We start from the raw sequence: 26,522 nt of genomic DNA on the forward strand, positions 1-26,522 counted from the left end.
ACAACAGATGTTTTGATATTTCTTGATTTACGCAAGAGAAAATTGTGAAGATAATAGTAATTGAATAAAAGTATCTACTAAATTAACACAATCAGCTTTGACCACATTTATTTGAAGAACTGGCCCTACAGAGCAAAAGTTTGTTATATTATAGAGAACTGATAACACTAGGATACCCATTTCCGTTCTTAATTTTTTATGTATACTGTGGATTCATTTATTTTCGTGGGTATCAATTTTGTGGAATTGTTGAAAACTTGCATATTTGTGGATATTTGATTTCGTGGTTTTGACCTTCTCTGTATACAAAGCCTATTTAAAATATGCATTTCGTTGTTCACCTGAACCCACAAAACTCATGAAAATTGGTATGCAACGAAAATAATGAATCCACAGTATATTTAAATGATGGATGTCACATTGGCTAAGGTTTCCATAAACAATAAAATAAATTTTTACAAATTTTATTATAAAAATTCATGTATAAATATTAAATGTATATAAAAATATCACTATAACTTGACAAATGATCACTAACATTATTTTGCAGATATGTTTTGTTATACCATATAAGGTATAGCTAAAAAGTATTCACTCAACAACCTGAAATTTCACTACTTGAAATCATAACAATCAAACATACGTACACATTAATAAAACCTTTCATCACTTTCATGCATACTCATGGACGGAACAACTGCTCATACTTAAAAAATATATAAAACAGGCAACAGGAGGAATCATTAATAAAACTGTACCTCGTGTTTATAGTTCTCCCTATTTTTGTTAACCATGGCAGATATTTTCATACAACTTTCAAGTGTTCTCATTTACATGTCTAAAACCTCAACTTCACTGTTGAAAAATGCAAATAACTTAAATAAATAATGCTAACTCTAAACTCTAAACTCATGCATCATCCATGGATCAGCCAGTTTACTCCAGATTTCAAATTATTCAACATATTGTAACCCAACTTATTTTCAAAAAACTTTTTGTTTAAACGCTTTCTAGCCAACATCCATTAGATTTATTGGTCTAATTTTCTTGGTGATTTATTTATACCTTTTTCAGAATTTTTATTCACATTATTCTTCTTCTTCCTCTAAATGATTAAATAAATTACTTGCAAAACAATAAGTTGGTTTACAGTAGACATTTTTTGTGCTGTAGTTATTGATTAACCTCATACTTCTTTAACATGTTATCCACCTTTTTAACAATTCTAAAACTTTCAAATCTTTCAATGTCTTTAAATGTTCAAATTATTTATAATATGTCTATCATTTGTTTCACCACCATGGTCTTGTGATGAATAAAAATCCAAACAAAAATAAAATTAGAATAAGTGACATAGCTAGGACATATTTTCTAGGTTCAGCAGTGTAACCCCGTACTAGTGGATAAATAAAGTTATCCCAGCATACATCTTGGTAACATATATCTGGATGTTCTTCTTCCCATCTGTAAAAGAAAATAATTATAAATCAAAATTTTTGCATCTTTTTCTGTGGTGATCAACATTTTTCTTTGTTATTCTTGTATATTTTTTAAAATTTTAGTTCATTAATATGTTTTGGAGTTTTCCATTTTCACTGAACTAGTACACATTTTTATTTAAGGGCCAGCAGTGGCTATATAGGATTTTCTTGCTGCATTGAAAACCCAGCAGTAGCTTTAGGCTGATATCTGCTCTTTGGTTGTTTTTTTTTTTTTTTATATATATCCTATTTCCATTCTGAATTTTATAGCTTATAAAGAAACACTTGCTTCAGATTGAGAGTGAATTTCGTATTTTGCATTGACATTTTGACCAATAATTTGCAGATTTCAAATTTCAATTTTTTGCATGGTATTGGGTGTTAAAATTTTAAAGTCGCATTGACATAGAAAGAAGTAATGAAAGCTGATATGATTAACTTTCATTGTGCTATTGTTAACCTGTAAGAACTCCAACTGTTCATGAATATTTACGAATACCAAACTGAATATTTTGAGTACAAAATTGTAAACAGCTGTGTACTTCAGATTTATTTACAAATATTTGGTACCAATTCTGGATTGGGGAATCTTGAATGCTCTTAGTTTTCAGATTTTGTGGTTATGACAAATTATGTATTCAGGCTTAAATTGATATTAGGAAACATGAATACGATTGAACACTCAATTTGTTGTTACTTTTACCTACATGTTTATCCCTAAAAAATCACCAAAATTAGTACCCAAAGAATGATTATGAATTGATACTGTAAATTCAGAAATATTTGCGAGCATTTATTATTGCGATTTTGTCATCTTTGACTTAAAAGAGATTTAAATTTTAGCGATATTGAGAAAAACCGTTTAAATTCATATAAAAAATTCAAAATACGAGTTTATTTTTTTGGCAATTATGACCCTGTAGCATTTTTCTCAATTATTAAAACATCACAATAATTTCTAAATTTACAATAGTATCTTTTCTATTTTGAGTTAATTTGAAAAAGGACTGTGTGAATATTTTGAGTGTTTAAGCCAATTACTGTATCTAAAGGTGCTTTTTCAGTCATTGTAGTACAGACATACCTTATTTTGGGCACTGGTGTATTAGCTGGAACTTTGATAAACCTGACAGACGCTGTGATAGGAAATGGTTCTACATATGATGGATCCGTACATTGTGAACCTGATGTACACGTTAACTGCCATGTTGATTTTGAATAGCTGTAAAATAAAACATACAAATGGTCATGTACAGCTGTCATTGTTTTATCTTATAATTAAAAATAAAAAAAAATCAATTAAAAACTGTCTAAAGTTGTGTCTTGTTTAAAAAAATGTATGTATTATGCACACTCAAAAATGGTATACAGAAAGTTTAAACTTTTTGAAACAAGTTAATTTTTTTAACAATCAAAATAACATCATAAATTCTAAATACAGAAATAAGCTGATTTGGAGGTAAATGTTAGATAGACAGCAGTAGTACAACGGCAACAGAGTACTGGATAAAGATAATCTATATAGCAGGCGGTCATCACAATGATCCTTTTACCCCTTCCTACACCCCACATCCATTTTTATAGGATAGTCCTAACATGCATTTTAAAGGGATAGACCCCAAAACTCACCTGACGTATGCTCCTATAATTTCTTTAGTAGGCACACCATTGGCTTTACCAGATTCTCCATACATCACATCTAAATTGATTCCACTGATTATATCTGTACAAAACCCAGAAATTCTCCAAGACAGCACAGTCTGGTTGTTAGCCTGTAAGCTGTTAGTACAAGTTGAGGTCAAATCCTCTCTACAAAAAAAAAGTTGACCCAAATATACAAGAAGCTACAGCTTATACCTTCCAATTGTCAACAAAATAAGTATGCAATGGATTATAAGCATGGCTTTTGAACTATCCCTAAGTCCCAACCTACAATATTTTCTATTTTAAGAAGTTGTATAACAGCTGTCTACCAGAAATGTTTACAAAAATACACCAAGACCTTGGGGCAAAATTCAAGTTGTAAGAAACATATTTTTGTCTTTTTCCAAACTTCAAAATCTACCTTGATAGTCTGTTTAAAATGTTTTTAGACATAATTGGCCAGTCTGTTTTTTTTTTGTTTTTTTTTAAATTCCCTTTTACATATTTTGTTATTCCTTGAACTAAATATCAGAAACTCATTTTGAAATCTGCGTTCAGTTCAAGGATATTAACTCTTTAAACCAATGAAGCTGATTCAATGTTCTTGATATAATATTTGTAGCAAAGGTCTCTTTGCGGAATCTTCAAAAAATAAACATTGCATTTTTGGGGGGTATTTAAAGTTGTCATAATTAAGAATTGCTTCAGTTTACGGTTTTTCTTAGTACTGGTACTAGAAAAAAGTGAATCAGTTATTACATAAAAATTTGTAAAAATCTTGAAAACAAGTGCTTTTGAAAATACAATTTTTCTTGAATCAACAAAAATTGGTACCCATGAAAATAAATGAATCCACAGTAATCTACATACCTTAGGACTTCTATCCATTGTGCAGGTCCATATGGGTTGTTGTTACCATAACGACCTATTCTCTCAGCTGGCATCAAGTTGTCAAGACGGTTAATTATCAGTTTGCTGAAATGCAATAGTATACACTATATCATTCTCATTTAATCTTTATCGGATTTTTCATTTAAACTGGTCTTATTAATTGTTTCAAATATAAGCTTTAAATTATGATGCATAGAAAAAATAAATAATGTTTTTTTTTCCATTTCATATTGATTAATTGCTTGTTTCTTAACATCCAGTGACAAATATTTTATCCATGTTCAGGATGATTTCATAATATTATTTACAATGTCAACAATCATACTCATTCTTTTTTCGTTACAATCTGAGTAAAATTTGTTTTACTCAATAACCAATTAAAGACCACTACCTCATCAGTGCGTTCATGTTAGTGTGCTTGCATCTCTACCTCATCATTGAGTTCAAATTAGTGTGCTTGCATCTATTGTGGAGGATGTGTGTTCTTAATTCAGAGATGAAACCATCAATTTTCTTGAATTTGCTTCTCTTTTGTCAAGAATGCAGCATTTAAAAGGAGTAAGAGCAACAACTGGTTTACTATGAGTCAGAAAAATGACTTTGTGTAGGGTAACAGATCGTTCCTTAAAAATCTAACTACGAGTGATGGTCTATGTACAAAGCAGTCTCTTCATATCACACTAACATGTTATCGCCCTGTATTTAAATGTTAAACTTGATGTGTGACATAAAGCAGCTTCAATCTTTAATCATAAAATTCTATAGGCAAAAAAAAACCAAACCCAAAGAACTTCCAATGTTATCTCCCTTACAAAGTGAACATACCTGAGGTCTGTACAATTCTCGAGATCAGATGTACCAATATAAATATTGCAACTAGTAAACGTATCTCTACCAAATAGAATCTCTCTTCTTCCAGCATTACTACACAAACCATCAAAACCTACAGGTATATATATTTTAAAGTTAAATTTTATTAAAAGCTTATTCTTTAAAATGATCTGATTGCATTCTTATAATTCTATGTAAGAAATTGTGAACAGACTGTATTGTTATTATAAAATAACCAGTATTTTCATTAATTGTCAATTGTAACAATTCCAAAGAATGAAGTCTGCATGGCTCCCCCTAAGTCAAGAATGACCTTGAACTGCCTTTGAATTTTCCAAGTTGTTTTCTTGCTTTTTTGGTAATTATTTATAATTAGGACTTAAAAATCAGAAGGGCCTATTTTTCATTAGTGAAATTTCAAAAAAAGGGTCGATGTTTTTGATTATTAGATATAATTTAACAAGCCCCAAGTTATATGCCAAATTTTAGCAAAATCTGTGACATTGCCTACTTACTGTTACTTGACCTTAAAAGTTTACCTGTATTCCACAGTGCCATCTGCCTACTGGTGTTAGAGTTCATGTATAAGAAGGCATTGTCGGTTTCATTTCTAATCACCATCCCACTGATCATTGGTTTATCTATGTCATAACCTGTCAATATAATTTTTATTCTTAAATTAAAGTATTAAATTATATATATTTATCACTGAATAGTATACTGCAAATTCATGAACATTTTAGTATCACATATGAAAATTGTTTTGTTATACCAGCAACTTAAGCTGAGAGTTTGTGAAGCTTGACAACCAGAAGTCATGTTTATACCAAAACTTTGCTTTGTTCCATCAGATGTTTTTTTTTCTACATGTGAAGTCCAAAAATTGCAGAATAATGTTTGGTGGACAAAAACCAATAAGGGTTTTGATTTTATTTTAAGTACACAGCCATGTTTTACAGTGAATGATCTGTGTTCAGTCTTTACAAATAAACAGACTTGATCTTAAACTAGTTTGAAATCTTGCACTTCTATATATACAAGGTGAAAGGATGTGCCGCTGGAATAGGTCACATTTTCCAGCTTGAAAATATGTGAATAGGTTGGAAAAACTATTAGAAATATAAGTATAAAAAAGTTTCCAGTACTTGTTTATATATGAAAACCCTGTAATTTTTTTAGTGTTAGCTGTGTTATGATCCAAAAACTTCCTCTCTTTTGCCACTTTGGTATTCTTCCCCTTTTCCAACACACCACATAAGAAACCCAACCAAAAATGAGAAAATACGCAAATTTCTAAATAATATGAAATTGGTGGGGAACAAGAACCCTAGCAACACCCCAAGACCATGGACAAACAGAAAGCCTTGAAATAATATTGCCCCCATCTTATCTCAAGCAGGGCAAAAACCAATATTTAATGGAATTATCATGTATATGTAGATGTATTTCCAAATAACCTTGAACTTAAGCTTACCTGGTTTACCTGACCTAGAGAATGGTGTAGTAACATTGTAGAAGTTGTCCTCAGCTGGTGATCCTGCAAAACTGTTCACAAAAGATGCTTTATATTTCTGTGTAACTACCACTGGATTTGTTGGCGTAGAAAGCCCTATATTGGCAAGAAATACTGTTGCATTAAGTTTCAATATATTAGGACCAGACCAATAAAAGTTGTACCTGACATCTACAACAGCATTTTCACAAGTAGCACCATTGATATTTGGTGATGGGGGTTGAGTGTAGTGATCATTGAACCCACATCGTGGAGGAAGAATTTCCTGAGTAGTGCCATCAACATAACCAGTACATGGTGGCTCATTGGTCATCTCCCTACCACAGTTATCCAATGGGCATCCAGCTGGGTAAGTGTAGTTGAATAGTGACCTTGTTGAATGTGGTGCTGCAGTTGTTGTTGATTTGATATAAGATGATGAATCTGTTAAACAGTAATAATTGACAATTGTTTCTGCAATATTCTGTGTTCCAGTATTAGGATTTCCCATTATTGAAAAAGCACTTGGACAAGATGGATCTCGAGTTGTTGATGACTGTATGTAAGACAAAGCATTAAACACACTATCACCAGAACACATAGCATTTGTCAGTTGAAATGAACAATCACTGTCTATATCATTCAGATACTGTAATGGCGCAGTTGTAGAACATTCACCAGACAGGATACGCTGAGGAAGGGAGACAACTCCTCTCCTATCAGCCGTACCAGCTGCATTAGTTTTGACTGATAGTACTTTCTCGTTCTGACGATAACCAGTTGTGGCTGCAGGTGCTGGAGACTCAACTCTTTCTTCATCTTCCCTGTTTATAACAAAAAGAAAACCTGATATCAAACTGATAAAATAGATCACTCAAATGAATACAATGAAAATAGTTCTTTGTGTTCATGCTTAAATATAAAATGCTAATAATTTAATTAATGATGTAACACGTCTTCTGATTGGCTGACATTATTTTGTTATCAGCCCATAGACATACTTTGGTCATGTGACTGTGATGTCATCAATGTTTTTCGTAGTTTTCTACGGTTTAAAATGGAATTAGAATAAAATCATAAGAAATGACTGTAATATTTTTTTTTTTGAGAATCTACTTTGGTTTCGTTATCATTTGTTGTATACCAATTTTCTTGGTTTTCGTGGGTTCTGGCGAACCGTGAAATAAATATATAATTTTCTAACCACTTTGTACACAAGAAAATAAATGAATCCCCAGTATCTTATATTTACAATGTAAATGTGGATTCATTTACTTTCATGGGCATCAATTTTCGTGGATTGCTGAAACGTTCATATTCGTGGATATTTGATTTTGTGGTTTTGCCAATCTATGTATACAAAGCCTATTGAAAATATATCATTCGTTGAACATTTGAATTGGTGGTTCACCTGTATCCACGAAACCCACTAAAGTTGGTATCCAACGATTAATAATGAATCCACGGAAAACGTAGATTCTTATACTGCATACTGTGGGATAAAGATATGTTCTTTGAAAGAACTTCTTTCTATTTGACATGATTAGAGATTGTGTATAAAGCAATAGGCTTATAGATTAAGTAAGTACATGTAACTACATAAACATTTCAATTAGGTTGATGCAAACTGTGAAATCAATTTGTTTAAACAGAAGATTGTGCATCATTATTTTTTATTTAAAAATTCACTCATAAAACATTCATATAGCGCATGGCAATCTAATGTGATACTTACTTATAAGAAAAGCTTTCTTTCCCATTCACCTTCATCAATAAACTTTGTGTTGTTCGTAAATTAGGTTCATTCTGATAGAAGAAACCCAGTAATGAATTGTACTCATTTGTGACACACATCAATGGAAACCAGTCTTCTTTGTGGAAATGTTTAGAATCACACATATACTCTGGTAAGGCAGCTTCCTGTCCACCGTCCAGATATGGTATACATCTACTGAAAGTCTCTTGTTCTGATGATGTACAGTCCTGTACAAAATATTTGAAAAATTTAATCATGCAGGATGTCACACCTATTCTTTGAATATTAAATTATGAAAAAACAAGAATGTGTGCTAAGTACATGGATGACCCATCCACACTATCATTTTCTATGTTCAGTGGAATGTGAAAATGGGATAAAATCTCTAAATTGCCATCAAAATTAGAAAGATCATATCAAAGGGAACATATTTTCAAGTTGATTGGACTTCAACTTCATCAAAAACTACCTCAACCAAAAACTTGAACCTGAAGCAGGACAGATGGACAAACAGACGGATGGATGGACATACGAACTAACACATGCACAGACCACAATGCCCAAAAATGGGGCATAAAATCGATATTGTATTTTCAAATGTTTTTGTTAAAAATTAAAATTGAAAAAACATGTATAGCTGTGTATATTCTGCACTTCCTTTACCAACTTCATATTTTGGGTAAAAAAGTGTGGACTATACACAACCAAATGTGGTTTTATATAAATATTTTTTGAAGATGAAAAGCCAGAGAAATTGAAGTATAACGCATTTAATATATAAAAGTCAACTTACCGTATCACAACAGCAATTAATATCACACACTCCTCCTGTTAAATCACAAGGACATGGGGCTACCTCTACAAAGGCTACATTCTGTATCGTTCTTGGTGTTGTAAAGTTTATATTGATGTCTGAAAAATGAAAAAACTCAGAAATACTGATAGAAGTCGTAACAATAATTAGATCATACAAAATTTTTAGGTTCAGTTAAGACTTCTAATCAAAATACGGTTAACCATATAATTTTGTGAACAATTTTTTTTATGACTTTTGCAAATAGGAAAATAAATTGTCATGAATATTTGAAAAGTGGGTCATTCATTATGTGACTGGATCAACAAATAATGCACCAAATCTACAGAAAAGATCTTATCTGAAATAAAGTATCTATATAACTTAGTTATCAGTATTTTAAATTACTTCTACTGTGGATTCATTATTATTCGTTGGATACCATTTTGGTGGATTTCATGGGAACAGGTGAACCACGAAATTAAATGTTCAACGAATACCAAATTTTCCATAAGCTTGTATGCATACTTCAGCAATACCATGAAAACTAAATATCCACGAACATGTAAGTTTTCTTCAATCGACAAAAATTGATACCCACGAAAATAAATGAATCCACAGTAAATAGTTTAAAGATAAGTACTCATTCTGATATCTATAACTGCTATTCCATTGAAATGAATAATGGAGGATTAAAAATGAAAGTTTAGCAATGTTTGGTTTGTGTGTTGTATTTGGTTTTATCTTCTTACAAAATCAGTACGAACAAGTGAAACTGCTAGCTACTGCTCACTGATGATACCCCCGCCGCAAGTGGATTATATTAACAGTGTAAAAATATGCAAGTGTTCGGTAAACAGGAAGTTGTCGAGTGATGAATCTGAAAACGCATCACACGGTAAAGCTGACGTATATAAATCCTGAAACCAAATTTCAGAAATCCTTGTATTGTAGTTCCTGAGAAAAATGTGTTGAAAATTTTCAACTTGGCTATCATGTGTAAAATCATACAAGTGTTCAGTAAACAGGAAGTTGTCAAGTGATCAATCTGAAAACGCATCACACAGTATAGCTGACTTAGATAAACCCTGAAATCAAATTTCAGAAATCCTTGTATTGTAGTTCCTGAGAAAAATGCGACCAAAAATATTCATGGGAAGGACGGACTGAAGGAAGCACAGACAGAGGTGAAACAGTATACTCCCCCTTTTTTAAAGCAGGGGTATAATAATTATACATTTAGTTAAAGCCTTCTGCATTAATTTGATGAAGCTGTTTTAAACTTTATTAGGTGAAGTTCAGACGTTTCTTTCTAATTCTTTAAAAAAATTCTGTAATTACCATGGCATTCACATAGGTTTTCTAAATAGAAGCTATGTAACAGTATATTTTGGATTCATTATTTTTTGTAGGGTACCAATTTTTGTTGATTTAATGGGTACAGATGAACCAATAATACAAATGATCAATGAATTACAAATTTTCCTTTGGCTAGCTTGTATGCACAATTTGGAACCAGATGCTCTGCAGGGCATAGCTTTATACGACCGCAGATGTTGAACCCTGAACGGTTGGGGCAAGTATGGACACAACATTCAAGCTGGATTCAGCTCTAAATTTGGATTGTGATTAAATAGTTGACACAGCATAGGTTTCTGACACAGAATGAATGTGTTCTAATGAACTTAAAATTTTTGTTTTCTCTTAGAGCAATTCACTATGCTGTTGAATATTAAAAATGTTTGAAGAAATTTTCTTTTTATTTATGAAATTTCAAATGAGAAAAGGTTCAATTTTTTAATCACATCTCCCTTTCCCTTATTCCAAAACTAATCTCAATTAAAATATTCTAATGGAGTTTGCAACAATAACAACTCATTTAAATACATCATAAAATATTAAGATGTAAAAAAACTGCTTGTTATCACTGAATGGTAAAGATTATTTAAATTTATCAGTTAGTAGAAAAAAGTGAATATACATTGTATATTGTATATAACAAAGATTTAAGTTGATTCTGGACAAAGAAAGATAACTCCAATTAAAAAAAATTCTTGCAATAAGATATTTCTTGCTTACTATTCTGGACAAAGAAAAATAACTCTAATTAAAAAAAAATTTGCTATTTCACAATATTATGAAATTAGATATTTCTTGCCATTGCACAATACTGTGCAATTGAAAAGACTTGCTATTGCACAATACTTAATATAATAATTTTAGATCCTGATTTGGACCAACTTGAAAACTGGGCCCATAATAAAAATCTAAGTACATTTTTAGATTCAGCATATCAAAGAGGCCCAAGAATTTATTTTTTGTTAAAATCAACCTTAGTTTAATTTTGGACCCTTTGGACCTTAATGTAGGCCAATTTGAAAACAGGACCAAAAATGAAGAATCTACATACACAGTTAGATTTGGCATATCAAAGAACCCCATTTATTCAATTTTTGATGAAATCAAATAAAGTTTAATTTTGGACCCAGATTTGGACCAACTTGAAAACTGGGCCAATAATCAAGAATCTAAGTACATTTTTAGATTCAACATACCAAAGAACCCAACCGATTCATTTTTTGTCAAAATCAAACTAAGTTTAATTTTGGACCCTTTGGACCTTAAGGGCATCCGATACAGTTTCTCGATTAAATGTCATTTTTATAATTTTGTAATATGTTGTAGGCCTTGGCGAGTTATAAAATAAAACACAAAATAAAACATAGGTCACCGTAATTGTTTTTGAGAAAATTGAGGCTGAAAATTGGGGATTTGTGCAATTTTGTAAAAAAAATTGGCAATGTTATAATTTTTTTGGAGCAGATATTTTTCGTCGTAAATTATTAAGATCGGGTTCAATCTGAAGCTGTGATACATGACAAAAAGGAAAAAAATAAATCACTACACGAATAACTATGCAATTATTCAAGCCTTGCTTGACATTGCAGACCAGATGCTCAAAGTGGTATTTTTTTAAACCTAAAAAAATGGAAATAAACTGTTTCTGAAAATGTCATTTTTATCATTTTTCTGCATAAACTGCATTTTGTCATGCTTTCTCCAAATCTCAAATAAAAAATATAGGTCACCGTGCTTGATTCCATGATAAACACGATTTATCCTAAAAATTGCGTCCCCCCTTTGTAACCTCAACGTTAGCGCCAAAGTGCACGACGTCGCTGGCAGACAATTCCGACGTTATCTCTGCAAATTACCGGCGACATTTTTCAGATGTATAAATATTGCTTGTTAAGTACTAACTCTAAATTGGTAATATTGTTTCTGGGAAAAAAAGCATGTGAATTAAGGAATAACAGTACTGTAATTGAAGAGTTGCCACCGTCAATTGTAGATTTGACGGTCTCAAATGCAGTTTTACTGGCGACGCGTAGCGGAGACAGTAAAACGAAGATTTGCGACCGTCAAATCAAAATTGACGGTGGCAACTCTTCAACTACAGTACTGTTATTCCGATTCTAATGCATTACAAAAAAGCAAAAATTCGATAAAACTTGAAAAAATGTCTAAATTTGTCAAATAAAAAAAAATCCGCGAATCTTCATGAATGATTTTGGCACAAAGACAACATGGCTAAACATGACGTCATACAAATGAAAACTTTCAAGCTGGAGGTTATGACGTTACTTGTAACATTTATTCATAAAATCTAACTTTTTTTCGGGTCATTGATTACATTTGAATAAAATTGAGAGGCTCCTAAACAGTTTAAAATTCACAGTTTATATAGCTCAAAGACTATGCGGTATGGGCTTTATTCATTGTTGAAGACCATACGGTGTCCTATAGATAACTTTGTTAATTTCTGTGTCCTGTTTGTTCTTGTGGAGAGTTATCTCATTTACAGTTATGCCATATCTTATGTTTTGTGTTGTGAGAAAACAAAACGGAATCTTATAAAGGAGATTCTTCAATATGCTAAAAGATGCTTTTGTCCAGAGAGAGAAACTATACAATAATTTTGATTTTTTTTTATTCGGAAAAAACGATTGAGTTAATAGCGAGAGGACTGGACAAAGGGGCCTATTACCTATGGGTAATTTCATTGGTAATTTACTATATATATATGTTTTCACCACAGTGCTACACATTGCGGGGTACATACAATATCGCACATGCTTTGCATCTGTCTGTCCTTCCGGTCCTTGTGGTTAATTAGATTTTTCAAGTGTACAATTCTTGCCAAATTTCTATGAAACTGATATCGTATGTACACGTTCGAAAATCACTGCATATCAACTATTCGTTAAAAGAGTCAGTATGCCATTCGGAAATATTAACTATATCGGAAATTGCATTGTATTTGCTGTCATTCCGTCATTTCTATAGTGTATTTGTAAAAAAAAGTCAAGAATAAACATCTGCGCTACAAGCTCATGATACGCCCGTAGTCTAATGAAAAAAAACCATAATGCAGGTTTTTAAAATAACACGGGGTGGTACAGGAAGTTATTGGAAGTATATCCTGACTCATTCCTTATCCTTATAAATAAAATTTGAATACAGATCGTTTAACCATCCTGAAAAAAGAACCATGTTAAGTTTAATGACATTAGGATAATATGATATACTGTACCATATTTACGACGGACAGCCGGACGCCGGATATTTGTATACCATACTACGTCCAATCAAAATGTTTACGGGCGTATGAAAATATTGTTGGCTATTGCCTTTAGAAATTTCCTCGGAGTTTGGTATTTTTGTGATGTTACTTTTTGTTTGATAGAATAAGTGCTACGTGGAGGTAATATAAACTGTGTTCTTTTATTAAAGTTGTATCATTGTTGATATTAGCGGAATACCATTATTTATCTAACATAAATAACTTGAATAAATTGTTCAGTAATGAAGTTTACTTCTTCGTGTAAAATATTCGGTATCAGTATTAAAATAGCATTGTTGGTTTTCTGTGCTGTAATAAATTGACAGGAAATCGGATCCGGACTAAATCATGGTTTATGAAGGATAATGATATATTTGCCACTGGACGTTAAGCAATCAAAAATCAATCAATACATAGGACATAGTCTTGGTATATAGCTGGCATTTAAGGTAGCGCCTTCCCCATATCAAAAATGATAATTGACATGCATTATATTACTAGTAACACCAAAAGGGTCAGTCATCTTGGGATTGCTTTACTATACGATATTTTGTTAAAGATTTCACAGAAACAGTAATGTGTTTTATTTCTTATCATTTGATTATCCTGTTATCCTGTTAGAATCAACTAATATTAATGTTGTAGAAGTTAGCATGCGGGAGAAACAGAAATTGGAGCACCGAAAAATTCAAATTACGTTTCTTATTACGGAAAATTACACGCATTACGTCCCGCAAAAAGTGACATTTTGCGGGAATTCAAACGCTTAACGTCGCGCCAAGAGTTAACTCCCTTGAAACTGTATCGGATGCCCTTAATGTAGACCAATTTGAAAATATGACCAAAAGTTAAGAATCTACATACACAGTTAGATTCGGCATATCAAAGAACCCCAATTATTCAATTTTGATGAAATCAAACAAAGTTTAATTTTTAACCCTTTGGGCCCCTTTTTCCTAAACTGTTGGGACCAAAACTCCCAAAATCAATACCAACCTTCCTTTTATGGTCATAAACCTTGTGTTTAAATTTCATAGATTTCTATTTACTTATACTAACGTTATTGTGCGAAAACCAAGAAAAATGCTTATTTGGGTCCCTTTTTGGCCCCTTATTCCTAAATTGTTGGAACCTAAACTCCCAAAATCAATACCAATCTTCCTTTTGTGGTCATAAACATTGTGTTTAAATTTCATTGATTTCTATTTACTTAAACTAAAGTTAATGAGCGAAAACCAAGAATAATGCTTATTTGGGCCCTTTTTTTGCCCCTAATTCCTAAACTGTTGAAACCAAAACGCCCAAAATCAATCCCAACCTTTCTTTTGTGGTCATAAACCTTGTGTCAAAATTTCATAGATTTCTATTAACTTTAACTTAAGTTATAGTGCGAAAACCAAGAAAATGCTTATTTGGGCCCTTTTTGGCCCCTAATTCCTAAAATGTTGGGACCAAAACTCCCAAAATCAATACCAACCTTCCTTTTATGGACATCAACCTTGTGTTAAAATTTCATAGATTTCTATTCACTTTTACTAAAGTTAGAGTGTGAAAACTAAAAGTATTCGGACGACGACAACGTCGATGACGACGCAGACGACGACGCCAACGTGATAGCAATATACGACGAAAATTTTTTCAAAATTTGCGGTCGTATAAAAACCATGAAATTAATCCATTGAAGTGAATATTTTTTCTGAATCACAAAATTTGTACCCTACCACCAAATAAATAAATTTACAGTAACACTACTAGTCCAATTGCAAACAAACAAAACAAATGTACAACAATTGACAATTTTTTACTATAAATACCTGTAGATTTTTCCCAGTCCACAGTAGCATTAGGAGTTAATGAGACATGAGCCAATATGGCAGTTTCTAATGTAAAGGTTCCTGTTGTACTACAACAACTAACAACTACATTCTCTTGTACAGATGCACTCACACCTACATTACGTGTAGCTTTCAACAAGGCATGGTGAACATTCTGTCAAATAAAGTAAATAGAAACTATATACAGTTACTGTAAGTTATTATATATGGTATTTAAATAACTGTAAATTCAGAATTTATTATTGCAATTTAAAGAAAGGACAAAAAAGCAAGATCAGAAATGGTGATTTCAGGAAAATCTGCATATGTTATAAGTATTGGATATCGAAATGCAAGCTATTATTGTATATTCACAGAATTACAACATTTTTATTGATAACAACCTTGCAAAAATATCTGATTTTATAATATATGTATAAATTCATGAAATTAGTGAAGTTATTTTTCAGATTTTTTCCTCCAATGAAAATGCCAAAGTGTATTTTCCTTTATATTACCAACGTTATGATGCTACATAAACATTGTCATATTGTAACAACTGACCATTTGTAACTGTGAATTGTTTTGTTGATTTTATTCATAGTTTGAAATGTTCAACTAAGTATAATTTTTAATAGGCTTGTTAACCATTTTTGACAAAACCATGACATTAAATATCCTCAATTATTTTTGCACTCAATGCAACGAAATCCATATATGCTGTAATCTAAATAAATCTGCAGTAAATAAATCCAACTTACTGTATCCAGATTGACCTCGGGAGTTAATATTCCCCACTCAGGTGTGACTGTATCTGTAGCATTTTCTGTCAATAAAATAATAATACCATCAACATGATCAATCAACTGGAACTAACTCCAAAAAATTACATAAAGGAACCAGTTACACACTTAGCATAAACATGAAAAATACTTTTGTCGACATAATGAAAAGAGAAATTTACAAAAACTATAAAAATAACTACTTTTGCAATATCTTAATATAAAATACCAGTATATAATATATGAAACCCAAAATTATTCCAATATCTGGTTATTATGCAAGTTAAAATGATTGACAACTGGTTAAATATATTCATTTATTTTCACAAATAATCCACATAAACCTGTTTAAAAATTGTTTAAACTTGCATTTTGCAAATCAAATAAACATAAATAGTAACTAAAAAAAGGCATGAAACTCACTACTAAAGCCTGTTTGGAAGAAATTTCATGACAACTTCATACTAATTAGAAATTTGATGATAGAACAATTTTTTTAAAGCACATCCAAGATTGATGGTTTGACTATAGTTAAAAAAAAATTCTTTAACAATTTGATGTTATGAAACAAATTGCAACGCTGTCAGATTTTTGAATGAACTGCAATCTGTGAAGAGGAAGTCTTCTTGATCATATATAAGCCAATGAAAAAATATACAATTAATCTATTTATAATACTTGTATGCTGCTTATGCAGGAAAATTTATCAGGATTACATACTATAGGGTTATTGCATGAATATTGGGGAATATTGTCCAGAGTAGAATTTTACATTGCACGAGCTTGCGAATGCAATATATGTTCTATGAGGGACAATATTCCCCAGTATTCATGCAATAATCCTTTTATTGTATAGCAATATAATATTTGAAAGTAAAAATTGCTATAAACTGAGGTTTTGTTGTTGATGATGTTGTGAATTTTGAAGATTTATTGCACTATTGCACGCTAACTTTTGGTTACTTTCTATGGGAAATATTATAATGCTATAAAATAATTGCATATATTTGACCATGATGCATATAAATATAGAAATCAAATTTATTTTCTAATTCTAGAAATGTATCTGCTACTATGAAATCAATAAATCAGCTACAAACAACATAAGCACAACAAATAAATAGCTTTCACTAGAATTCATGTCTTTCTATTTGGCAATACAATGCAATGTAAGGGAAGGAATTTATTGACAATATAAAATCAGCAACAGTGCAAGAACTCACCAATATTTATTATGTATCATCAGGAAAATCCATAAAGGGATGCAAAAAATAATAAGATTTTATGAGAAGGGTTAAATATTTCTATTCTTCTCTATAACAAAAAAAACAATGTACATATATGTAATTTAAAGTTTTTTTATTCTATTGTGAAAAGCAAGGTTTATTTTTTTTTGGGCCATCAAGTTACTCATGTTACTAGTTTGTTTTATACTTTGATCTAGCATGAGCACTCCAGTTTCAAATTTTGATGCGAAATACATGTAAAATAAGTGTGAGACTGAAATTCAGCAAGGTAATTGCAAGACACTCTTGAAGTTATATGCATGTAAAAATCTTTATACCCATGAAATTTCTACCATTATGCAAATTAAAAAATAAATAAATTAGGAAATAAGAAAATATCAAAATATTGCAATTTTTGCTCTGCTTAAAGTCATAAGAAATCTCAAATTAAAAAACAATAATGCATATGTTTTTTAAAACTCAATGGATAGTTTTCATTATAAAACCAGGAAGCAATTCCCCTGTCATATTTTCCGTATGCAAAGTGACCTCAGTGTGACACATCTTGAAAAACATGGTGATCGCAATACACATAGATGTCCTTAAAATAAACTATTATCTGATTGTACATGTTAAACATGTGCTAAATATCCCTGCTTTTTTTTATGTTTGTTGACAAACAGGTCACAATCGTTAAACTTCGGCTTCAAAACACGAACTTTAATTACCTGCAATATTTTCACAACAACACTGACTGATTGAAAAAAAAATTGAGGAATATACGAAATTTATACGAAAAAATGATAAAATTGTGCACAGAAGTTTATGATGTTTATACGCATTGGTTCACGAATTGGAACTACATTATTTTTCACCGGTCACTCGTTTATTATGACTTTAACAAATCATATAATTTTAATGAGTCATTTTGAATTTGTCAATTAAACTTATAAATAATGTCAACAATAAATTATATATATATATATATATCCGGCTTAACAGTCAGCAATGAAGCAACAAAATAATATAATACTGACCTGCAGTGGGACCAGGGGTGGGATTCGCAGTCCTACATAAAGGAGTCCGTAGAGCATCCTGTACTTCTGCCAAAGGCAGGAGATCTGCTCTACAACGGAATGTTGTTGCACTCCCTGGGACTGATGATGTCAGAAGTAATATTGTCTGAAATTAAACAAAATCGTTTTAGAGTTCTTGAAATCTTTTCTTTTCCTGGTTGTCCTTGATATTCAGTTGATCCTTACTATTATTTCTGTTGTAAAATACTAAAATTATCCTGTCCTTTGCAGAATTTTGGTGGACAAAACATTAGTACCTCCATTTTTCAATAAATCTGTCAGAAATTACAATAGACCATTTTAAAATTGGTGTATTTTCCAATACATTTTGTATGTCACAATGATAATGTTGTTAACTCACAGTAACAACCATCAATTTACACCAATTTAACTAGGAGAAATTGGTGTAACACATTAAGAGAAAAAAATTGAAATCGGTCTATGAATAAAACTTGGAATTCTATTTTTCATTGAAATTCTTTCACAAATGAAATTCTATCACAAATAATATAAATACAATATATTCTATTATGACACTTTAAGGTTCTGGGAAGAACCCTGACTTGAATAATGCAACTAAAATAAGTAAATAAATTAAGAATCAAAGAAGTCACAAATATCTGTCAACAATTTTCAATTTTATTTTAAATGGTGTGATACTTACTGCAAATGAAGTAGTTGCTACTGATAGACTTTGAGGGTATAATGCTACAACTGGTTGTACAAGTTGGAATGTGACAGCAGGACCTGTAAATACAATTTGATATTTTCCTTACACATGTACATACTGTATCATTAGCAAGGCAAGACAGAGAGTTTGAGTCTGAAACCAACAAATGGTGTTAAACTCCCAATCTTTATAGGATTTATAGCTATTAGGATCCTCCATCAAAAAAACACTGGATATATTGCCAGTAATGCTTAAAGTTGTTTTTACAGTTTCTGTCAGTTGTCTGTCGACTGACTTGGTATTTTCAAAAAAACAAAACATGTCTATGGGTCAAAAAGAGGGTGTCTATTAATCTACAATATGTCTTAAACCAGAAGATGATAACTATTATAATATAATAAAAAAAAATGTTTACCTTGTGAATTGCCTGTTTGATATTGACCACCTGTCTGTGATTGTCCACTACATGTACCTGTGACAGGTGTATTTACTGTCAAGGTAACGGTTACCTACAAAGAAATAAAATCAAATCATTCAGATCCACTAATTAATCCTGGTTTATCTAAATTACTATTTACTGAATTGTTATTCATAGAGGGAAACATCACAAAAATATACTTTTAAATCAAATAAATATTTTTAGTAATTGAAGTTTTTTTCTTTTATAAAAACTTTTAAATTTATAATTCCTGAAATAAAGCTTCAAACCATTTAATTTCTCAATTAAAGCCAATAAATCAATCATATTAAACCTTCACAAAAATACCGCCTCCCCCAGATTGAAATTTTTTATACAAAAAATTAAACAACCTATCATACTTATACAATAGCTTTTTAGATAACAGATAGAGACTAGAATCTTTTGGGGGAGTGAACAGTATCTTGTACCACTCTGAAAACCTGATTCACTCAAAAATTGCAAAACCATAATATAGTCTATATACTAACCGCTACTTCTCTGGCACCAACAACAGCTGTGGCTGTAAGGAATGTTAAACCAGCACTAGCACCAGTACATGTAATGGTAACAGGGCTTCCAGCAACAACATCACTGCAAATGTTTTATGAATCATGTAGTAATATTAACAGAGTATTACTCCATACCATAATTCAAGAATGATAAAAAAAAAATTGTATAGAAATATGAACATAAAAAAAAAAAAAAAAAAGTAATTTCCTGAAATTTGTTTGTGCAGATATACCATAAATAAAATGTTTAACAAATTACAAAGTTTCTATTTGAAGCTTAAATTTCAGTGGTTGTCGTTTGTTGATGTGGTTCATATATGTTTTTCATTTCTTTTTCTTTTTTTATAAAGATCTGTTGGTTTCCCCGTTTGAATGGTTTTACACTTGTCATTTTAGGGGCCCTTTATAGTTTGCTGTTAGTAGGGTTGTAAAAGTGTTGACAGTGCACACACATTTTTAAGAATTTCGGTCAACTCTTCTACACCAATGAATTTACAAAAAGAAGCATTCAATTCTTAAGTAAAATTATTGGGTTTTAACTAACTGTGTATGTCAAGTAATCAAAATTATTTTTTAATGTAAAATCAAACATATCAAAGTGACATGTACTATATTGTACGTTACATGTGTTTATTGCACATTATATCTTTTTTAAGCTTGCGTAATACCAGGGAAAAGTGTGATTAAAATAATAATATGTGTTACTATGTGCTCAGTTAATAAAACATTTTACATTATTAGTGCATCTTTGAACTCAACAAAGTGCGAATGAAAATAAAAACAATAAGTCCAGACAGATTTTCATGAGTCAAGGACTTATGGACTTGCCTTCATGAGAACTCTGGTTACACATGCAAATAAATGAAGCCACAGTATCTTATTTGCATATAAAAAACAAACCTTAGTCTAACATTGAAGGGCTGTGGAGTATTTTGACTGATGATAGCCACTACATCTTTAGTACCGGTAGGACAAATACTGACCGTAGGCCCACTAACAATGGTAAATGATCTGAAATGAAACAAAAATATTATATTCTTAAGCCTTACTTATGTATAAAATGTTGTTCAAGCTTACCAACTCAGCTATGGTTAATTTAAGGTGGTACCTTACACTACAGGGAGATAACTCTATAAAGTCACCTAAACGTTTTAATTACGTTGTTTCATGTGTGTTGTAAAAGGAATATTAAGCTTCTCAATGATCAAAATTGATGTTTGTCAAACTGCTATATAACCAGTGTAATTTTTCTGACAAAACGGTTGGTTCAAAATTTTTGATTTTTTTATATTTTTGTTTATTTACTTTGACAAAATTTTATGAAAATCAAACGAGCCAAACTAATTTTAGTGAAAGTGTTGGGTACCACCTTAAGTCATATTTGAGTAATTTTTAAAGTTGTTTTAAAAACATATAGATTCCATCACTTCAACAAGTGTGTTACAATATTTCTCTGGTCGAGACAGTTAAATTTTACTATTTAAAGCATAAGGCTCGCTGAGCTTTTAAATAAATAAAATTTAACTGATGAGATTAAAGAAATATTGCAATACACCAGTTATAGTGGAGGAATCTGTTCATTAATGATTTTTATCCTTCTAGCCGAAAGATTTGCAGAAAGTTTTTTATTATATGTGACGTCATCAGACATGGTCATCTTTTTTTCAGGATGTCACAATAAGAAATTTAGAAGAAATCAAGAAAATTTAACATCATCATTTATTTAAAACATTACCTCTAAAGACTCTATAGATTACCTTTTCTCAATGGTAACAGTAATTTACCACATCAATAGCAATAACCAGTGGTTTTACTTTGTCTATAATGTCCTTTCAGGAAACTTAAGTAACCACCATGTATTAATCGATACAAATCAAAAATGTTCTGGCTTTCAGCTCATGTCTATCTTGATTGATAAATAAGATCATTGCCACACATTTTGAGGATAAAACTAATTGGTAGCACAGTCTCAAAAAGCATTCAGTCCCTCTCTGTCCTGCTCACAAAGTTTTTAAAGTTTGGCAATAAAAATAAAGTCTTTTAAAAAAGACTGTCATCTAATAATTAGTTTATACATACGATGGTGAACTTATAGATTCTGTTTTGTTGAATTGAAGACCAGAATCACTAAAACATCTAATGTCAACTGCCTGTCCTTTAACTGGAGCACTGAAACAAAAATAGTCTTTGTGATAATCTATTGATTTAAACCTCTATTTTTTTCAGGTGGATTCAATTGGATTAAATGGTTAAAAAGAAAAGTAAACTGGGCTAACGTTATAAAAATTCCTAAAACTGTTTAAATATTTAAAATCTCTAATACTCATGATAATAGGCTAAGCATATATATATGAAGTTGAATCATTTATATAAAGCAAATTTATTTTTATTCAAGGCTTTAAAAATTTGCAGTGATCAGCTTAAATTATGTTCATGCTTCTTTTTCAACAGTCTTAGAATTATTAATAAATTGCACATTGCCACCACGATTTGACTGATATAATGTTACTGTTCCTATAGTGACTTACCTAAATTGAACATTGCAATCACCATTGGCCTGAGATAATGTTACTGTTCCTAAAGTGACTTACCTAAATTGAACATTGCCACCACAATTTGCCTGAGATAATGTTACTGTTCCTATAGTGACTTACCTAAATTGAACATTGCAACCACCATTGGCCTGAGATAATGTAACTGTTCCGAAAGTGACTTACCTAAATTGAACATTGCCACCACAATTTGCCTGAGATAATGTTACTGTTCCTATAGTGACCTACCTAAATTGAACATTGCAACCACCATTGGCCTGAGATAATGTTACTGTTCCTAAAGTGACTTACCTAAATTGAACATTGCCACCACGATTTGCCTGAGATAATGTTACTGTTCCTATAGTGGCTGAACTAAATCCACTTCCACTTGTACTCAACTCACATCCAACAATAACCTGCAATAATATAACACAAATAAATGCTTATTTATAATGATTTGTACATGTATGTATTTATGACAGTGAATTAAAAGTTAAAATAATATTTTTCAGTTATTCTTGGAAAATTTATCATTTCTCTGACAGACAAAATGTTAGACAAAAAGTCCTTCTGTCAGACAGAATTTTTCTGATTTTTCAGTTAAAATACAGTAGAAAAACGTCCAATTTATTTTCTGTCAGACAAACCCTAAAACAGTTTGGCATAGACTGAGATGGTGGACAGTTGTCTCATTGGCAATCATATCACATCTCTTTATTCTTATATTGTACATGTTGTATGCAGACGTTGACAAAAAAACATACAATGTATCAAATATTCATAATTTTTTTTTACAATGCTTCCTTAATCACGTCAATCCAAAAAATAGAAACAACACTGAGTCAATACATACATTTCCTGTTATTGGAACATCAGTATTATCCACAGGGTTTTTGTTTTCTATAAATACAGGTATCACACGAGATGCTAATGCTGAATTCTCATTAAAGGAAAGAGATGACACAGTATTATTTGGCAATGTTCCAATATAGACTTTTCCAATACCTGAAAAAGAAATAGGAGATTAGAAATTTTAAGAAAAAATATGCTGTCCATCATTGTTCATATATCAAAAGAGGGTCTAGAGGGGTCATTGGGTTGTGGAAGGGGTGTTCTTCTATTTCTTCTACCATTTTAATCTTATTTTTGCCCTGTATTCTGTACATTTTACCCATTGAAAAGGATGTCATAAATAAATTCTTGTAACAGGAGCAGCATAAATTAATATATGCAATTTCTGTACATACATGTACATTTTTGTAGTAAGTTGTATTTCATTTTATTGGTATTAATTTTACCAAAAAAATAAGTATTCACCATGTTCACAGAATAATTTTTACATCTTCTAAATGCTCTCTTCCACAGGAGTCAGGGTTACCACTTGTCATGTAAATAAAGATTGATTGTACAAGGAGTACCCCTAACTGATAGGACACATCTACTTCATTATACAGCAAGATGTTTGATATGCAATATACATGATCCATCAGCACATTGATGGCAATATGTTAACGCATAACAAACAGAAACTTCATCCCCTAGTACAATAGAAAAATCAATAAAAAAATAAGAAAAATAATAGAGAAAATTTATCATGTTTATATATATATATTTGAAATAAATGATTTGATAAGCGTAAACAATTTTTATGTTCATGACATTAGAGCTTTAATTTGTGCATTTGCAGGGTATCCACTGGAGGTCGCCATTTTCGCAATATGCGACATAATAATTGTGGTGATTAACACTCCTCATTTACGAAAGAAATACATGTATACAAACTATAACGATTTATTTTCATCCATCTTGTTTATCTACTTTTTTCTGTTTTTTTGGACTTAACCTGATCAGACAATATTTCGATTTCAACTTGAACTGGTTAAGATTTTGACAAAAAATTAATAATCAGCTTATTGCATTTCATTGCTATCGACAACAAAGGACTAATCAATAAAGGTGTTGATTGTATGGTCTGTCAAAAAGATATGTTTAAATGGTGTCTGTCACATGTCACCTAAAGCAGTGTTCCAGCTAGGCTGTTTTCAGAGGGCGTGGCGTCCGCCCTTTTCCGAGTGGTGCCCTGTGCCCTTTACTTTTTACAGTTTCCAGGGTGCCCTGCCTTTTTAAAGATCGATTGCATATTAATTTGCGTATTGATATGATACGCTAATTACTAAATTTTACCTGGGGAAAAGTTAATGACTTTTTTAACGACCCCAAGCTAATCAATGGTTACAACTGGTGTCATAATCTGTTGTTAAAGGTAATCCGTTTATCGGATGGGTCATTAATGATCATCAACATTAATTCGTTCAAATAGAATCTGTCAGTCTGCAATTATCTTTGAAGAAATGTGCATACAACAACTTGGGCACAATTTGCGATGTTTACCGTAGTTTCATGGAGGAAACGTAATGACAAAAAGTTGGAAAACCCTAATAAACTCCTTGAAGACATTGTTTTACTTGTTTTCTGTCAAATAAACAGAAAATTCAGACATATTTGTCATTGACTGCCTTCATTTTTGATACGAAAATAACAAACTTGGTCGCCATATTGTGATCATATTTACGTCATATTAACGTACTGTTTATAATCCTCCAAAGAAGGAGCACACCTGAATAAAGAAAGATAACTCAATCTGATTTTTTCCCTAGCATTGAGTAACCCATTTACATATTTTAAAATATGTCTCCATACTTCTTGCTTAAGAATATATATGTTTAGGTATTTATTTTGAGATATATATGGGAAAAGTTAAAGAGGGTCTTAGTAGCAGTGTTGGTAGGGTGCCTTGGTTATCTATTTCTGTATTCTTTATTTTTGATACTATTTTTCACTGTTGCTTTATATCCTAAAATTGTGAATTTACTGAGCACAGCTGTTTTGTGCTGTATTGCCATCAAGCACAGCAGGGGGGGAAAGGTGAAACTGGTAAAATGGGGTAGACCATAGAAACAGTATGAAACAGGTCTCCTTTCAAAACATACTGCATATAAAGTTCAACTGTGCCAAGCAATGATAAAAAAACTTGTGTGACAAGCTGCTTGACAAAGTTTTTCAGCCTTAAAAGTAGAAAGATAGAGTTCTATATGGGCTAATGATGTTGTTCTTGTCTAACCTGTGATTCAACAAATAAACACAAATGTTTGATTAACATCTTTTATTAAAATATGCCCTTTTCATATTATCATATCGCGCGTTAAATGCCCCTTTTCAGGATTGACACCCTGCCCTTTTGAAAACCTAGCTGGAACACTGTAAAGGATTTGTGAACCAAGTGTTTGAAGCAAACTTTTGACATATCCTCTCCTTCTTTTAATGAAAGTCCAGAAAAGTAAACTGTTGTTATGAAGAAAAAAGTTCAAAAGCAAGAAAAATCTCCTATTTAAAACTATATTCTTTGACTTTGATAGATTTAAAACTGTATTCTTTGACTTTGATAGATAATTGATTTGCAATGTACCTAATTATATATATATAAGTGTAGGGACCCTTAAAGTCAAAGAAGCCGGAAACACTGCATTTGCAAATGTGATTTCAGATTGATAAAATATTTAGATTTTAATTTAGTCGGCAATACCAGGTTTAAATCATTTGTTAATAACAATCAAATTGTTACTTAAAATGAGCTAATTTCCTTCTGACAGCTAAATTGCTTGCAACTTGAACATGCTGCAACAGGACTAGTTCTGAAAATGTGCAATAACTATGGAGTAAAGACTGACCTTGACATGAAATTACTTGAAAAAGTAATGATATCAAAATGTTATTAATGCAAGACATTTTAGAGACGTAAGCTTCGTCTGGGAGATAGATTGACTGTTATTTTTAGTTCAGCTGAATCTTCTTGTCAAATTTTCCGCCATTGTTGATGCCTAAAGTGAAACTAACGATATTTTATAAGACTGATTTTGATTTGTTTAAAGTTTTAGATCT

At 31.3% G+C, this 26,522-nt stretch overlaps 1 protein-coding gene across 2 annotated transcripts; it reads right to left on the reverse strand.

Moving 5' to 3' along the window:
* Positions 1-992: 992 nt before the first annotated feature.
* Positions 993-26,479, reverse strand: LOC134680800 (tectonic-2-like). 2 transcript variants are annotated; one of them, XM_063540036.1, is made up of 20 exons: positions 26,312-26,479; positions 23,437-23,588; positions 22,893-22,999; positions 22,129-22,218; positions 20,950-21,060; positions 20,029-20,131; positions 19,496-19,589; positions 19,075-19,157; positions 18,372-18,516; positions 16,088-16,140; positions 15,327-15,501; positions 8,889-9,007; positions 8,075-8,322; positions 6,322-7,163; positions 5,387-5,500; positions 4,842-4,959; positions 3,996-4,100; positions 3,111-3,290; positions 2,566-2,703; positions 993-1,464 (listed from the first exon to the last, which is right to left on the reverse strand). In XM_063540036.1, exons 1-20 carry the CDS (start codon positions 26,367-26,369, stop codon positions 1,293-1,295), a joined length of 3,207 nt encoding a protein of 1,068 aa, XP_063396106.1. In that variant the 5' UTR covers positions 26,370-26,479; the 3' UTR covers positions 993-1,292. The 2 variants fall into 2 exon arrangements, with proteins under 2 accessions (XP_063396106.1, XP_063396105.1); XM_063540035.1 differs by having other exon boundaries at positions 16,088-16,152.
* Positions 26,480-26,522: the final 43 nt, after the last annotated feature.

The sequence above is a fragment of the Mytilus trossulus genome, chromosome 8 (assembly GCF_036588685.1).
Source record: "Mytilus trossulus isolate FHL-02 chromosome 8, PNRI_Mtr1.1.1.hap1, whole genome shotgun sequence".
Taxonomy (NCBI): Eukaryota; Metazoa; Mollusca; class Bivalvia; order Mytilida; family Mytilidae; genus Mytilus; species Mytilus trossulus.

Coding starts and splice junctions, on each gene's coding strand:
- LOC134680800 (XM_063540035.1), bottom strand. CDS start 26,369: ATGTCTTGCATTAATAACATTTTGATATCATTACTTTTTCAAGTAATT. Junction 23,589..26,311: donor TCAAGTAATTTCATGTCAAG/GTCAGTCTTTAC, acceptor TTTCTTTTTCAG/GTATTGGAAAAGTCTATATT. Junction 4,960..5,386: donor GATGGCACTGTGGAATACAG/GTAAACTTTTAA, acceptor ATATACCTGTAG/GTTTTGATGGTTTGTGTAGT.